Source organism: Amphibalanus amphitrite, unplaced genomic scaffold, assembly GCF_019059575.1.
Source record: "Amphibalanus amphitrite isolate SeventyFive unplaced genomic scaffold, NRLGWU_Aamphi_draft 000408F_arrow, whole genome shotgun sequence".
NCBI classification, from domain to species: Eukaryota; Metazoa; Arthropoda; class Thecostraca; order Balanomorpha; family Balanidae; genus Amphibalanus; species Amphibalanus amphitrite.
The window spans coordinates 508,242-525,720 of NW_024881902.1; the positions used below are offsets into that span (position 1 = coordinate 508,242).

At 55.6% G+C, this 17,479-nt stretch overlaps 2 protein-coding genes across 3 annotated transcripts; both read right to left on the bottom strand.

Annotated features, from left to right (window-relative positions):
- Positions 1 to 145: 145 nt before the first annotated feature.
- Positions 146 to 6,083, bottom strand: LOC122390784. The gene is made up of 5 exons (XM_043384058.1): positions 5,369 to 6,083; positions 4,736 to 4,879; positions 1,848 to 1,953; positions 1,267 to 1,428; positions 146 to 716 (listed from the first exon to the last, which is right to left on the bottom strand). Exons 1-5 carry the CDS (start codon positions 5,619 to 5,621, stop codon positions 521 to 523), a joined length of 861 nt encoding a protein of 286 aa, XP_043239993.1. The 5' UTR covers positions 5,622 to 6,083; the 3' UTR covers positions 146 to 520.
- Positions 6,084 to 9,429: 3,346 nt separating this feature from the next.
- Positions 9,430 to 17,292, bottom strand: LOC122390777. Of its 2 annotated transcripts, none has more exons than XM_043384047.1 (10): positions 17,089 to 17,292; positions 16,373 to 16,453; positions 15,899 to 16,005; positions 15,193 to 15,314; positions 14,190 to 14,462; positions 13,168 to 13,517; positions 12,864 to 13,042; positions 12,089 to 12,345; positions 11,237 to 11,395; positions 9,430 to 10,614 (listed from the first exon to the last, which is right to left on the bottom strand). In XM_043384047.1, exons 3-9 carry the CDS (start codon positions 15,971 to 15,973, stop codon positions 11,242 to 11,244), a joined length of 1,410 nt encoding a protein of 469 aa, XP_043239982.1. In that variant the 5' UTR covers positions 15,974 to 16,005; positions 16,373 to 16,453; positions 17,089 to 17,292; the 3' UTR covers positions 9,430 to 10,614; positions 11,237 to 11,241. The 2 variants fall into 2 exon arrangements, with proteins under 2 accessions (XP_043239982.1, XP_043239981.1); XM_043384046.1 differs by having other exon boundaries at positions 15,859 to 16,005.
- Positions 17,293 to 17,479: the final 187 nt, after the last annotated feature.

Here is a 17,479-nt window from a genome sequence, read left to right on the forward strand (position 1 = left end):
AGTATGGCTACTCCACTGTCAGATGTGTCAGCTACTCCACTGCCAGATGTGTTAGCTACTCCACTGTCAGATGTGACAGTGTCAGCTACTACACTGTCAGATGCGGCGGTATCGGTTACTCCACAGTCCACTGTCACACATTGGCTAATACGAAAACGTTTTATTTAACCTCGAGTTCTCGGCGGGTCCGAGGGTCTCAATAAAACAGCATTGTACCCCAGCGGTGCTTACGAAAAACCGTCAATAAATAGCCGACGGTGGACAGTACTCTGTCCTGAAGCGTCCTCGGTCCTTACAGCGCACCGTCCTCTCCGGATCGCCACAACAGACTCCACGTAACAAATATAAATAGACGAAAGCACAAACCGTGCCGACCCTCCGCTGGTCTCCAGTGTAAATCAATGCCCCACGATCAATGTCTCTTCACGAACGCCACAGCGGACGCGCACAGCTCAGCACAAACGAGCAGCAGTCAGCACACACACAGACACACACACAGACGCAGACGCTCGGCGGCCGGCTACCAGCCCAGCCACTCCGCCACCATGGCCGAGAACTTCTGAATGGTGGTGCCCAGGCTCATGGCCTCGCGCAGCTTGGGCCCCTCGCACTCTGGCACGAGCCTCTCGCAGTCGACCACCTCGTTCTCGAGCGACTGCAGCTTGTCGACCATGGAGAGCGAGCCGCTGGCGCCCATCATGTAGGCCACGCCGCCGCTGCGGGGGAGAGGGGGGGGGGGGGAAGAGTCAGACGACCGGCCGGCGGCGGCGGCAGGGTGCACAGACAGCGCCGCAACGCAGACCGGCGCTATAAAACGGAAACCCGATACGGAACTCTTTAATGGGATGGCATTACTGGCGTTGGGTGAGCATTTGTAACTGGACATTCAGATGAAATGCCAGTGTTACGGGTGTACAGACATATACACTACGGGTGTACGGCCCTCCAGGTATTAAGTGGTTGGTTGCTGATACATCACAATAATCGATCTGCATTGATGAATGCGTCCAATGGCTGTTGAAAACCACTGCCGAAATGTGTGCACGAACCCTCTTCTCATTTCTATTGAGTCATTTTACAGGAGTGTCTCTGTCATTTAAAGTTATTACACCAAAAGCACATAGGCTAACCAACCACTCTTTTGCTGGAGGGCCGTACACTGATGATAACCACCAGGCTAACGTCCTCAGTCTGGGAGACTGGTGCTCTGTGGGCCTGTCCCCGAGGGCCGTCGGCTGCCCCGGGCCCGTCCCGCTGCGCACTCACATGGCGAAGTCGAAGAAGGGGTCGGGCGTTCCGGCGGTGACGTGGTCGCAGACGAGCCGGCGCGCGCAGGCCTGCTGGTGCGGCTGGTGGCGCATCTGCCACAGCGCCAGCAGGTGGATCGGGAAGTGCCACCACTCGTCCTCCTCCTCGACGCGCGACTTCCTGTGGCGGCGGCACGGATACACCGGGGTCAGCGCCGACCACTGCGGCCCACACGCCGCGGCGGCGGCACGGATATACTGGGATTAGCGCCGACCACTGCGGCCGACATGCCGCCGCGGCGCGCGGGTACACACAACACTACCTCTGGAGAACCTCTCGGTTCTACATAAACCCGCTCGTGTCGTGTTCGAGAGAAAATCGCAGCCCTCGCGTCTTTAACACAAATTAAGTGAAGGTATTTTGAATTTATGGGCCATGAATAGTATTAGTTATGTGGTCCTACAGCAGCTTATAAATAGTTATGACAGCACTGAACACATTGTAGGACCGTCGTCCGATTCCCGGACGGCACTGTCACCTTCCGAGGGGGTAGTTACATTCCAATCCGGGTGAGGGGCGGCGGGGCGGGCGTCACTCACTGTGCAGTCGTGCTGTTGGGCGTGGTGAGACCGGCCATCGCCAGCAGCCGCTCGTCCAGCAGCGACTTGAAGAAGTTGGGGAACGTCGCCCGGGCCATGTAGGCCACTGAAACACGGGCACGGGGCGGGACCGGTCAGCCGGGACCTGCTCAGCCTGGGTTACAGGGACGACGACTGGATTTGGAACGGCACACAGCCGCCCAGCCGATTAGCGTGTTCTCGTGATATTCTTTGTCTCATCGCCAACACGTCACTAATCCTCCTAACAATGCTCATAACCCATTTATCGAGGTGAAATCATAAATGTGTGACTGCAAAAAGGTCAGTGGGAGGCGTGACGGTGAAGGTGGCCGGCGGCGGCGCGGTGGACTGTCAGTGCTGACCCGCACTGCATGAACGCGGGCGGTGGAACCGGATGTGTGTGTGTGTGTGGGGGGGGGGGGCTGGGGAGGACTCTGGACTACCGAGGTCACAGTGGGGCTCAGCCGACCCAGAACAGCGCCGGTCAATTGGGCCGACAAGGCGCCGGTCAAACCGGCCGACCTGACCGGTCAAACCGGCCGAACTGACGCACGTAAGGCCCAGAGTTCCTTCCGGTGCGCCTTAGATCGGCTTTGGTGAGCTGCTACCGGCCACTGCCCGGTCCGAGCGAGGCCAGGCCACCGAGAGGGCTGCTTTTCCGGTGTGACTGGTGCTGGCAGTGGCGCCGGAGCGCGGCCGGTGCCTGCTGTGCTGGTCCGGACGGCCCGTCGGAGCGCCGGCCGGTCGTGCGCGGTCACTGACCGCCGCTGCACAGTCCGCCCGACCCACTAACGGGCCGGCCGGCCGCCCGGCCGCGGCGCCGCGCCCGGTCACACCTGTGTCCGCGGCGCACACAGCGCCTGCTGGCGGTAAACAGCGGCGCCCTGCCACCCGCCACCCTGCGGTGCATCTCCGGCAATTCGCGGGTCAACCGGTGACACAAATATCCCGATGGAATGGCCGAGTAGACCTCAAGGTCGTCCACGTACCAGGAGGCGCAGACCGTATTCCACCCGGACCCGATGGCGCTGTGTCTGACGATAGGCGGACAGTGGGTTCAGGCAGAGAAGCGGCCGAGCGGGCAGTGCAGACGCAGAGGTCGGATGACGCGTTACAATAACGGCCAACGGGCAAACATTCTCCCAGCGTGTAGCGGCCACGGCGGTCGCTACCCTCTCAGACCCACCCGCCGACCCCACACTGCACCGGCCTGGCCGCGCCCCGTACGGCCAACGACGCGAAACCACCCCAGCGCCGGGTATACCGGGCCATGGAAGACGACGTGCAGTCGGGCGGCTCATGGCTGGTCAGCCCGCCCGCAGTGCACAATACGAGGGTTCGCAACCACTGGCCCTGACGTCTCATGACCGGCCATGACCGCTGTCCACCGCGGCGTCCGTGCATTTGCAAAGCAGCGTCTGTGCCCGCCGAGCCGGGGAACTGGACGGGTGGCCGCTGACTGTCCGCTGACCGGTGACCAGTCGCGCCGGCCACCGGTCACGGTCGACCTCACGTCCCGCCGCCGGGCGCCGGCTGAGTGTTTTCCCGGCGATTGGCACCGCTCGGCAGCCGGCGGCTGGCGGCACCACCGTTAGAGGAGCGCTAACGGTGCGCCGCCCCCGCCCGGCGGCGCTAACGAGCCGCCGCCGCCGACCGAAGACGGGTGGCGGCGCGGCCCACTGGCCCGGCCACACCGGGCCCGACCCGCTCCGCCGCGCCGCCGCCGGCTCAGCCTCCAAAAACGCCGCGCGAGCGCCGGAAGAACGGGCCCGCTCGCGCGCGCGCGCGGCGGCAGATGGGTGAGGCGCGCACTGCGCTGACCTACATAGCGAGCATTACCTCCACCGACCGTGGCATCCAGAGAGGCAGGGAGACAAAGAACCAGAGACTTACGGCGCATCGCGAGCGACTTACATAAAACGGCCCATCCACGTATGGTCCAACGCGTGAAGCGAACCGCGTTATTGAAACTTTGACTGCCATGAGTTCACACCAAATTGTCAAACAAAGCGAGCGTAGAAATATACGGGATGCTAATCGTTGACGAGTGTCGTTCATTTTGCTGCTGTAACAGTTGTTGTTGTTGTTTTGGGTTTAGGCCTGTTGACTTGTAACAGATGAGTGAGAAAACAAGCCAAGGTCCAAGGTCCTCGATACACCGTAAATTAAACCATACACTTCTCATTATCATATCTCATCTTATCTCATTAAGGTATGGGTTACGTCTCCACTCTCCAGGGTGAATGATAACGGTACATACGGCATTACGACATATTCACGAAAACCGTGACGGCATTCAATGCTGGTAGCTAATGGAAGAGAATCGTCAACTTGAGAATAGTAAAGGCACTCCCGCCTATTCTGCTTATAGTGTGGCGTGACATGAGCGATTGCAATTGTGTGAAACGGTACGCTTTTCGTTGACACCAAACTTATGCCAACAGAACGGTCCGCGCACGCACAAGGGAAGGAGAGCAGTCACTGTCACCCCCGACCCCGGTGAGACGGAGGTCACTAGTCCGCTGCCGCTGACCCCCCCCCGGTAAGACGGAGGTCACTAGTCCGCTGTCGCTGACCCCCCCCCCGGTAAGACGGAGGTCACTAGTCCGCTGCCGCTGACCCCCCCCCCGGTGGGACGGAGGTCACTAGTCCGCTGCCGCTGACCCCCCGACCCCGGTGAGACGGAGGTCACTAGTCCCCGGCCGCTGACCCCTCCCCCCTCCCCCGACCCCGGTAAGACGGAGGTCACTAGTCCCCGGCCGCTGACCCCCCCCCCCCCCCTCCCCCGGTGAGACGGAGGTCACTAATCCGCGGCCGCTGACCCCCCTCCCCTCCCCCGGTAAGGTACGACGGAGGAGGTCACTCACTCATCAGCAGCACGGAGAGTGTGGTGACAGAGTCCACGGACGGCTCCACCGCCGCCAGGCCAGAGGCCGTCGTCGCCGACGCCGCCGTCGCCGCGGCGGAACCCACTTCAAACGCAGGCAGGCCTGCCATACTTGTGCGATTCACTGCAAACACAGACGGAATGGGTAAAGAAAACACGTACTTACAGGGTGACTCCTAAAATGTTACGGTAATAGTGAATCCGCGGTGAGAGACGCCGGGCCTGTGTAATGTCCCGGAATGAAGCTTCGGCTGCCCAAGGGCAGGCTTACCTATCGGTCATTATGGTAAAGGATCGTGCCTTTCAGGACCGGCATATGAAATCAACGTAAGTCTAGTTATATTGACGAGTGAATGAAAGCAAATTTTTAATACTGGGTGAATTGCGATCGTCTTACACATTGATATTTTCATTTCACCGGAAATTATTTCTAATCGGGACAATAACAGCCAAAACGAAAGAATAATAAATCAGCACACGGCTTATCGGCACATTGGCCGAGAACAGCCATTAGAGCTCAGTGAGTTTGAGCGGCAGGTGGCGGGGACGGGGGAGCGGCGGCCGACCGAGTGCAGACGCCGGTCTCGGCGCCCACAGGCCCTCCTCTCCTCACCTGTGGTCCGTTCTGGCGTCGGTCGTCGACTGACTGCGCACCGTCGCCGCCGCCGACTCGTCGACCCGCTCGGCCGTCCGGCTGTAACGGGCCGCTGCGGCCGGTCACGTGAGCGGCGCCGTGGCCGCTGCGGCCGGTCACGTGGCGCGGGTCGGCGGCCGGCGCGCTGTGCCGGCTGGGAAGTGGTCGCCCGCCCGGTCAGCCGCCAGTAGCCGGCAGCTCCGCGCCGCGCGGTCAGTGAATCACCGGACATACCGGCAGAACTGCGCCGCCCAGCTGACCTGGACCGACCACTCAGCTGACCTGGACCGACCACCCAGCTGACCTGGACCGACCGCTCAGATGACCTGGACCGACCACTCAGATGACCTGGGGTGACGACCGCCTGTTGACCTGGAGTGACGACCGTTCAGTTGACCTGGGGTGACGACCGCTCTGTTGACCTGGGGTGACGACCGCTCAGTTGACCTGGGGTGACGACCGCTCAGTTGACCTGGGACGACGACCGCTCAGTTGACCTGTGCTGGTAGGGTCTGACGGTGACTGGCGTCCCGGGATGTGGTCTGACGGTGACCTGGCGTCCCGGGATGAGCCCCCATCCAGCGCTCTCCGGTACCGCTCAGCGCCAGCAGCCAGTTACGAGCGGTGGTCGCTCGACGTTCCCGCGTGACCGGAACACGCCAAACTAGGTCCGCCCTGACCTGCTGGCGGGCAGGTACCGGCAGCACCTGTCACCTGTGACCTGAGCCGACCCAGCCGACCAGGCGTGTTCCCCGGTGGGACGGACAGTCCCGCTGGCGCCGCAGTCCGCGGTGGGCGACTACCAGGCGCTGTCACTCCGGCGTGACATCTGACCCCGTGTGTAGAGCTGACCATGCCACCCTCTGACCCCGTGTGTAGAGCTGACCTGCCGCACGCACCGATGTCCGATCCCGTGTGTAGAGCTGACCTGCCGCACGCGCTGACCATGCCACCCTCTGACCCCGTGTGTAGAGCTGACCTGCCGCACGCGCTGACCATGCCACCCTCTGACCCAGTGTGTATGTAGAGCTGACCTGCCGCACGCGCTGACCATGCCACCCTCTGACCCCGCGTGTAGAGCTGACCTGCCGCACGCGCTGACCCCGCCACCTCTGACCCCGTGTGTAGAGCTGACCTGCCGCATACCTACTGACCACGTCGCCCAGCTGGACTGCGGGCTCCCACACATGATAGTGACAAAAGCCTACAAAATTAGATCACACTGTGCCGTTATGGTTATTGTAAACATAGGCATACCTATACCGTCATTCTAGGATACCGAACGCTTAGGTCAAAAGGCACCTAAGCCGCTGTGAGACGGTTTGAAACGGAGCTACTTAGTAGCTACAGCCTGTTCACTCGAGAGACCCCGAGACTGGAGGTACAACCGAGAGACCGGGAGACTGGACTCTGGAGAGTGGAGATACACCCGAGAGACCCGGAGATTGGACTCTGGAGGTACACCCGAGAGACCAGGAGACTGACCAGAGACCAGCAGTCGTGCCTCAGACCGCGGCCTGACCAATGGAGACCTCGACCGAATTCAGACACAAACACCGAAAAACCGGTCGTTTCACCTCGACGGTCAGCTCCGGGCGGGGCTCCGAGCAGCTCCGGTCAGTTCCGGGCGGCTCCGGGCGGCTCCGGTCAGCTCCGGTCAGCTCCGGTCAGCTCCGGGCGGCTCCGGGCGCGGGTGGGCCGCCGCTGATTCATACGGTCCGTAGTGCTCCTCCGTGGACAGCGGGCAGTGACTCCGATGTTTTCTATGTATACTCTGGTGACTTCGGCCGCCGGGGGCTGTTCCCAAACGGTGTCAGTCAGTCGGCCTTCGGGACCGGCGGCGGCCGGGCCTCCCGGGTAGCCCGCCGCCATCTCCAGCAGGCCGGAGACGCCGAGGAGAGGAGGGCCGCCATCCGACAGGTGCGGCCCCAGCCGGCCCGTTACTCGGCGCCAACACACGGCCCGAGCGCGGGCTGCTCACTGCACCGACCGGACGCCGACCGGGCGGGGGTAGTGAGACGACTAGTGATGTCAATTACGGAAAATCGGAATACCGATACCAAACCAAATACCAACCAAAACCACGGGAAAATACCGAAGCCAAATCAATTTGGGAAAATGAGAGAAATACCAACTTTTTACCGATTTCTTAGCCTCTTATACATTAGTGAGGGTTTATGATACCAACAAAATACCAAACACATTACAATTGAAATACCAAATACCAAGTTGGTATCGGTTTGGTATCGGTATACCAAAAAGTTGGTATCCGATTGACATCTCTAGAGACGACCCTCCATGTGTCGCATGAAACGGTCGCACGGGGTGGCATGGACGCCCGTAAGGGGGTAGCGGGACGCCCGTACGGGGGTAGCGGGACGCCCGTACGGGGGTAGCGGGACGCCCGGGTGACCGCACGTGTCTCATAAGTTATAACAGACGTCACACATCAAAATAGGCTAAGGAAAACACCTAACATTGCCTACGATATAACAGGCGTCTCCAATATCGCAGTGCCAGGTGCGCCAAAACACGCTAAGCTTTTCAGATATAGTTAGCACCGAGGTGGCCGTTAGGGCGCTGTTGGGAACTGCAGTCCCGCCGGGTGTTGGCCCACACTGAGTTGCAGTCGCCGCGGCCGTCCCGCCGGATGACACGGAGTTGCAGTCGCCGCGGCCGGCCCGCCGGGTGTTGGCCGACACGGAGTTGCAGTCGCCGCGGCCGGCCCGCCGGGTGTCACGGAGTTGCAGTCGCCGCGGCCGGCCCGCCGGGTGTTGGCCGACACGGAGTTGCAGTCGCCGCGGCCGTCCCGCCGGATGACACGGAGTTGCAGTCGCCGCGGCCGTCCCGCCGCGAGGAGACGGACTCCCGTGCTGCGAGCAGGGGCGCCGAACTGGCCCAGCCGTGCACCGGACGGCGCCGCCCAGCCGTGCCCACAGACAGAGCCACAGCACGCTCATAAACGGGAGAACCGCTCGACGGGACGGCGCCAGCGGACGGCGCACATAACGGCACAGCCGGTACCGCGAGCTGTCATTTGGGATCCCTGTATTCTCCCAGAGCCTGAGCTTCTCTTTTGAATAGTTGAGCCTTTTCGCACACACGGGTTGAATCCCATCCGTAATTTACTCGCTGTAACTAAGCCTACCATTAAAACAGACAATGTGATGGGGTGTTTTTCATCAGACATCAGCACTGGACAACACCAGCCTCTAGTTGCAGAGCGCCGGGACGTTATCACCGACCAGCGCTGGGTGGGGTGACTGGTGAGTGGTGACTGGCTGGGTGGGGTGACTGGTGAGTGGTGACTGGTGAGTGGTGACTGATCGATGGGTAGTGCCGTAATGGATCCGCCCGGTTCAGAGTCCACTGAACTAGTCTGGCGGCGGAGGTGTTGCCATCTACCGCCTGATCGTGAAACTAGGAGTACAAGCTGAGTTCAGAGTGGCCGCCCAAGCAGGTGGTCGCAGCGTATTTTGAATTCACCATAGGGCTCAGCCACTCCTAGCGGAAAATTCTGTGGAATTCTCCCCCTGGCGACAAATGTGGGGAAATGAGCATAAATGTGTAAGTCCCTAGAAACTAATTCGTCCCAAGAAGTCCTCCACTACATTAGTGATGCAAGTTTGACTGGGGTATATTAGAGATGCAAATTACATGAAAAGATGTTATATTTTATGTTAAGATTGAGAAACCGTGCTTATAGTGGAAGGTATGTTAATGATGCAAACATATTAGCGAACTGGGAGTGGTCACTGGTCACCTGCTAATTTTGCGTCATTCCGCTAACGCTAGTTGAGCCAGTTATTGCTTGAAGCGTCATAACTTCGGTATAACTATACATCATTATTTGTTGGCTATTAACTGAGATCTGATTTCTTTATCTTTTAAAGAAGACTTAATATAAGAGAGATGGTAGCATCGTCTTGGTGTCATATCTGATCAAAGCGGCCATCCTCCAATGTCCCAACTTACCCCGCGGCGGGGGGTCAGTTGGGCCAGGGCCTAAGGCAAGTTGGTACACTAGGAAAAACAGTTTATCTAAACACATTTTTATTCATGTTTCACATGAACAATCATCGCTAATCCATGCGGGCATTAACGACAAAACACAAACGTTTGCAGTACTCCTGCGGCAAACAAAAAGGCACACACAACGACACTAGAAGAGAATATTTTCACAGCAAGAAAATCACTTTTGGTACCTGAAACACATTTGTAGCGATTATTAACAGCACTTACCTCAGCACGCGCCGACACCACGTTGACAAACAGACGGCGTTACTGTGCATGTACAAAATAAGTTTGAACGCCAACTGTCGAGAAGTATTGGAAATATCCCTTCCGTCCCAACTTACCCCCCCCCCCCTGGCACCAACTTGCCCCGGTCACCCCCACTTCACCTCTACCACTCAGCGCCCCAGGGGGCGGTTCTGGTCAACACAGGTGGCCAGGCTGTGGGGCGCCGCCGACCGCCTGGCGGAGGCTGCCACGTAGCCGTGCTCCCCGGTGCGCGCGGAGCGGCACGGCCGTCCAGCGGGCCAGCGAGCGCGACCCCGCACGTTGGTGCTGGTGCGACGGGCAGTGCTGGTCGGCTGGACCGGAATCTGGGTGGCGTTCCGCCGGCAGCCCTGCGCACCCCCAAACTGGTGCAGAGCGGACTGGCGGCCAGCAGTGGGCAGCTGGCCCCACCTCTGCTGGAAGGCAGCGGCAGCCCTCTCCCAGGTGTCGTCCTGGACGACTGCCTCGCACATGAAGGCTGCCCACTCCTGGATGAACGCCACGGTTTGGCGTGTCCGGTCATCTGAGCGTCGCTGCTCAGCTCCACTGACAGCCGCCGCCGCAGCGGCGGGGTCCTCGAAGTCCATTGCGTCGTCGTCGTACTCCTCGGGACCAGGCGACGGCTGGGGCTGCGCGACTCCGGGGGCGCTGGCGGGCGTGGGGCCAGGAGGTGACGAGGTGGACGGCTCGGCGACCAGAGGGTCGAACCAGTTGCCTGGCAGCTGCTGGCTGGTCCCCATGGCGATGTCCATCAAGGCCCTCCGCGTCTCCTTTGTCGCCGTCGCCTCCGGCACAGCGCCAGTCTGCTGCCGCACGGCTCGGAGGTGTTTGCAGCCGCCAGTCCGCCGGTTCATCCTGCAGGTGCAGGCGCCGACGTTCAGGTCCACCAGGTAGGTGATGCCGACCGACGTCAGCGACTTCACCTGATAGGTGAACTCCGTCACCTGTGGGAGGGGCAACACATAAAATCCTGTAAAATTCGTATGTACAGTCTGTCTTAAAAGTACCGCGCAAAGTGACGGTGGATCCATCAAGCCTTACTGAAGAAAGGCCTGCTTTACTTTGAAAGTCACCGAACCAATTGACCTGGGGAATGGACGAGAATATCAATTGCTTTGATGACTCAAATTGAGCAGGCCCTTCCTCGGTCAGGCTTGATGGATCCACCGTTGCTTTTTCGCGGACTTTTAAGACAGACTGTACAACATAAACTGACGGACGGTTACTTGTACGAAAATCCGAACCTGTTCATTCGCCCCAGTACTGTCAGCTTGGCCTTTTAAAACAGACCCCCAAAGGGAAAAAAGAAGAAACAAGAAAAAAAAAACGCGAAACGAGTCACGAGATGTGGCACACAGCGCCAACACCACGCGGCCCTACAGTGGCACAGCGGTACAGTGACAGACTCTTGTGTGTGAATGCACAGCCATTTGGTTTATTGGTGCTTAGGGGCGCGCCGATTGCATTGGTCACTTTGCACAGCCATGTGGCAGTACGGGTGGGACCAGCATTGGAAAACGAGCTGTCTTATGTGACCTTAATCAGTTCTCGTGTCATGCAAAATACCTGCGTCACAGTGCCCGTTTCTTGGCTGGTGCCGCCGCGGACCGGCGCAGTGCCGCCCGCTGCCGGCCGTTGGTCACGTCGCACGCCCTCCTGGCGTAGTGCTTGCTGAGCTGGACCGTGGCGGAATCAAACAGCTGCAGCAGGTTGAACGCCCGAGTCCTGGAAAAACAGCGCGTGTCAAGCGAATATTTCAACAATTTCTTTGCAGCTATAATTAACGGTAGACTGCCAGCGTATGGACACAATAAGGCTTTCAGAAGAGCAACCAAAAGCACAACTAACAATTTCACAACCTACCCGAAATGCGAAAGTTTGTTTTTCTTCCACATGTAGGGTTAACAGAAATGTAAAACCGTGATATTCACAAGTTAATCCGTGTTAATCCATGAAAGTCACAAGTTAGTAATTAACGTCTTTGACGAAGGGATGTATGGTCCAATTCCGTTTCGGGGGCTTCAGGCTCTGAACTCTGGCAGACACTGGGGAGAATTGCACAGTCCTAGGGATTTTGATGGTGTTTTCGAGAACATTTTACCGGCTCACTCTCAGCCCTCCGACCTATATTGAAAGGAAAAACTACTCCCCTGCTTTGGCTTTTTTCCAATTATTTGTCTTTATTAATTGGAATTTGTCTGTAACTGCAACTTTGACATTTCTTCAACATTTGCCACTTTTGGGCAACCTTACAACTTGAAATATTTTAAAATAGTAATGAATCTATTGCAATACCTCCGGTCACCGAAACAGTTTTACAATCAACTTTAGTTAAAAGACAGGTTTGTCTATGAACGCCAGGTTAACTGTTTTATTTATTGAACCGCAATTAGGTGAAACATATGAATAAAGACTGACCTGTAGAGGACGGAGTCTTTGAGGACTCTGAAGGCGGACTCCACGATGTTGTTCGTGTTGTGTCCCCGGGTGGGGACATCCGTGCGGAGGCACAGCGCCCACTCTTGACGGCGGGCAGCGAAACCCTGCAGGTACTGGTCCAGCAGTGGGTAGCGCTCGCCCCACTCGGTAGCCACCAGCTCCATCGTCGTCGCTATCTCCGCCTCATTGTTGGCGTACACGAGCTGCTTGGCTAGTGCCATGATAGCCTGCCTGTGCTGGAAGAAAATGCACAATTTAACTGGTATCCGAGTGTGGGAGGCGGGAGGGGTGAAGGGTGAAGGGTGAAGGTAAATGTAAATATACGGGGTGTTTGAGATGAAATTAATCAAACTCATTTACGTTCTTTTACAGCCTTTAGACCAGTATCACTGCATGTCTATTCCTGACTGCCAGCCTATGTCTGTCTATGCCTGACTGCCTGCCTCTGCCTGCCTCTGCCCAGCTGTCTGCCTGCCTCTCTCTCTCTCTCTCTCTCTCTCTCTCTCTCTCTCTCTCTCTCTCTCTCTCTCTCTCTCTCTCTCTCTCTCTCTCTCTCTCTCTCTCTCTCTCTCTCTCTCTCTCTCTCTCTCTCTCTCTCTCTCTCCCTCCCTCTCTCTATGTCTCTGTCTCTTTCTGTGCCTCCCTCTCTCCCTCTCCCTCTCTCTCTCTCTCTCTCGCTCTCTCTCTGTGTTTCTCAAAAAGGGGTAATTAGACAAAAATGAACGGAAATTCATTCCCAGTAGAAACTACTCACTTGCTTGTCGATGCCATGTTTGCCGTTGTGAAGCCATCGCCAGACGGCCTGCAGCACGTGAAACGTGCACAGCAGGAGCCGCGCTTCAGGCCACACCGCCGACAGCGCGTTCCGCTCGGCCTGACAGTCGTCCGTCATGAAGCACAGAGGGCCGCGCCTTCCACGCCCGCCAAAGGCGCCTGTCAAAGAAGCATTCTCGGTCAAACACGATATTGGATTTTATACACCAATGCACAACTGACTGGACAATTCAGAGTTTAGCCGCCAGATATGGGAATTCATGGCAAATGTAGGTATATCGTACCGTCTGGTAAAATCCCGACGAGCAGCCGGAAGGCTTTGTCCACCACGGCCTCGGTCTCCGAGGTGGAGACGATGACACCGAGAGGCAGACCACCGGCCGGGCTCCAGCACATCAGCAGGAAGACGCGCTGGCCGTGCCGGTTCATCCCTCCTGAGGCGTCGACGAAGACCACCTCTCCCGCGTCGGGGAGCGTGTGGACGCGCTCCATCAGCGGCGTCACCGCCGCGATCACCGTCTCGCCGTCCTCGACTGAGACCGCCGTGCGGACGTCCTTCATGTGGCGGATGAGGTCCATGGTCTCCTCCTGGGTCGAGGCTGGGTAACGCTCCCGACAGTGCTTGTAGTACAGGCTGAAAACACATTGCATTGTCAATTGACTTCCAGCTGCAAGTGGTGGTCAGTTTCATTTTGTGATAAAATACCGATTGCATAACAGTGTACTTATGGTTAAGCTTCAGCTGTCCCACTTGTTCCTGATTCGTCCCAATCAAAATATAGCTTACCCCTCAGCGCATTGAATTACACAAATCCAAGGTGAAAATAATGTTAACCTGCGCTGGGCCGGAAGGGGGGCGTCTAGACGCCATTCCCCTTCAGGTTTTTCACGAATAGCAGGAAAACGGAAATGACCCTGACACATAGGCGTACGTAATATGATTATCGATAGCTTTTACTAAACCAGAGTGCATTTATCGCAGCGTAAAATGTTGCGAGTTTTTAGCACAACACAATTCATAGATAACAGTAGAACTGGATGTGACACGAAAACAGGCAGATTGCAATAGGGGACCCAAAAATTGTCAATGGCCAGATCAGTCTCGGATCGCAACCACATATCCCAGACATGCGGCCTTCTTTTCTGAGTAGCCCTATCATCTCTGCTCCGTGTAACGATCAATTGCATCTCATATATGAGAATCATGTGTAACTTTATAGGGAAAGTCTAATTATTTCAGATACTGTCCCTACAGACTTGCTAACTTGTGGCAGTGTGGCTTTGCATCAAGCTGTTAAAAACTTACTAGTAGACGGCCATCCTATCTGGGACAATGGCTCGGTCTGCGGCCACCGACGGGTAGGCGCTCCCATGCTTCTCCTGAAGCTGTAGTTTCAGGGTCTCCAGCGCCGTGGAGGGCGAGTGGTGGTGCTGGAACAGCTCCATCAGCCGGGCCTTCGTCAGCTCAGAGACGCGTCGATGTCTCAGAGCGGCAGCGTTGTCCACGGCGTGGTTGTGGGGCTTCTTGTTACATGTCACCCGTAGCTCGTAAGCCGCGCATGGGTCTGTAGACCTATTCCTGGAAAGGGAGGATTCGTCAACAAATATAAAAAAACACGAGACGATGGTGTTATTCAGAAGAAATTCCGCTCCTTCCACGCACTTTTATAAGGTACCAGCAAGAAACCTTTTGAGGCAAGGAACGAGCGAGGTGAAATGTTTCGGATTATCACCGTTTTTAGTTTTCTGAGCCAAGATTGGCACAACTAAGAAAGATAGCGACTTGAAATCTTTTCGGCAGCGAACTCCTTCATCAAATATGTAGTTTTTTTTCAATTGCGGTTGATCGTTTGATCAACTAAGGCGTTTGTAAAAAGCAGGGCTGCGGAGTCGGAGTCGGAGTCGGTCGGAGTCAACAGTTTTGGTCGGAGTCGGAGTCGATCTTTTTTCTTGGCCAGAGTCGATAAGATTTTACCGACTCCGGCCATGTAGTCCGAAAATCGCCTTTCATCAAGTGAAATTGTTGTCTGGTGAAAGCAAAATGGCAATTATCCCGATGATCCAAAGTGGTCAGACAACAAAATCGACCTACGATTTTGATCAGCCTTTTCTTTTCTCCCGAAGTTCACGTCTCTGCACTGGTTCGGTGAACCAAAGGGCCAAATAAATGCTTTCCAGAACTAATAGGTCGGAGTCGGAGTCAGAGTCGATTTTGTGAGGCCGGAGTCGGAGTCGGAGTTGGCTAAAGCTGGGTCGACTCCGCAGCCCTGGTAAAAGGTGCCAATGACAAAAGACGGTGAGAAACTTGCCGTTTTGGAATGTTGGCGACAGTCACTTTCAGGCGCAGGGGGCACCCGGTGTCCTTGGCGGATTGGTTTTTCCTCGGACGACTCGGCTTTTCTGGGACGTCGTGGTGACAACGAAGCCTGGCCTGAAAAAAAATTGACAACATTAACAAAAGTGATGAAATCAATTGCCACTCATTAGTCCGTCATTTAAATGAGGATGAAAGTTTCTCGATTTAAAAACGTTACCTTTTTAACTGACCCTGATCATGGTGTTTCATTAACCCGCACCTTCCTGCGATATAAAAGAGTCAAAGTTACTGGGTGCAGTGGCGCACCCAGGGAGGAGTCAGGGGGACAAAGGGGTCAGCTGACCCTCCCGAAATCTAGCGGGCCCGCTGGTAGGTGCCCGTCCAGTCCTCCGAGACACCCGGTATGACGGCTGGATGACTGGTCCTCAGTACGCGGCATCAAGCTGGGGATTCATGCAGCGAGCCCAGGCCGCCGGGCCCTCTGTCAGTAGACCCCGACAGGCTTTCATACGGCGGGTCTTTGCTGAACCCTCAGGAGGCTCTGCACCAGCAGAATTTTCCATTGGCGGGCACAGGTCGAGTGCTCGGGCAAAAGTACCCCCCTGCCGAGCTTTACACGGCGAGCCCAAACTGGTATTTCATAAACTAAAGCTCTCACCCAGTACACCACCCTTTGGCCATTCGACATGGAGTCGTACGTCGTCAGGGGGATGTTGGCGGCCTCTTGGTACAGCTGAATCCACTGCAGGGCCGATTCCTTTGACGCCGGACATCGGTAGGCCACAGTGGTGCCCTCCATCAACTCCTGAAACGAAATAATGCAAGGTCTCACTGGGGTATTCTTGTCTGGGACCAATGCACGATCGTATTACCGTAATAGTCAGCTATAATGCAGATGACAAATACTTAGTGACAAGACGCGTTATATTCAAATACAGATCACCGCACACACCACTCATACCAATAATATTGTCATTCACAATTGATAAAACTTTGTTACCGAAGCCTGTGGGGAAAGTTGATAGTTCCATTTTAAAAATGGAAGTTTTCATTTATAAAATGATTGCAACATGGCTCAAACCAATTACATATAATATGTGTTACTGCAAATTGAAATTGCCATCATCAGCAATTGCTATTGCTTTAAGCAAATTGCTATATTTGATGCTCACCGGTTCCAGGTCAGGAATCATATCAAGCTTCTCGCACAAGATGTACTTGGCATCAGCCTTCCAGATTACTTGGAAGTGATCCTGTTGGAAGAAGGAATGTTCCATAAAGTTGGTGGCGGACTTGTACCTATTCAATATTTAATATCAATATAGTAACAATGGTTACACGACTCATAATCTTCACTTACAGCATTTTTTTTAAATTATGTAAAGATTATAATTCTGCTGGTGATACCTATAGCCATGTGGGTAAATGTCAAGTTTAAGTCCTAAGCAGATTTCATGGATAATTTTTTTTCATATTCTTACATTATTTGGCCGATACACATGGAGGTCCCCGCTTCAAAATTAGTTAATTTTGAATTTAGTGTTTCCGACCATTATTTGACATCCTGAATCCAAAAATGATACTTATATGTCTCGTAACTAAAAGAAAAACATAATCAAACCTGAACTAACCTTACCTTTTCACCTATAACCTACCAATCTACTACCTACAAACCTACAATGCAACCTAAAACTTACAACCTAACGTAACCTAAAACATAATTTTTTTGCTGTTACAGATTTGTATCAACAGCGTCACAGTTATAGTTAGGACCTAAAGTTGACATATACCTGTATTTCTTGCGCCCTAACCCACAACAACAGCAACAACAACTGTATTTCTTGCAAAGAACATGCACCTAAAATGGAAATACTTATTAATCACCAACCTTTTCCAGCATCTTGAAGCATATATAGGCCTCCGCAATAAACGAGCAAACATGAGACACGAAAAAGGCGCTTTGGATTAAAAGGCGCGCCAGTGGCATCGGAAGAGCTGCCAGATCGGCTGAAATCCCTAGCGCGATTTCGCTTTTTTCCAAGGTGCCTAGAATTCCTCTAGGAATGGCTGAGCCCTATGGTGAATTCAAAATACGCGTGGTCGCAGCCCGTGCCGCCAGGCTAGCAGCGCCATCTGTCTCGTACGGGACGGCTGCCACTGACCGCTAGGTGACCGCCCGTCTTCCCAGTCAACAGCAACTACTTTAACAGCGACCGGCCCGCCGACCTCAGTTCAGTGACATCTGACCTCAGTGACCTGCCGACCTCAGTTCAGTGACA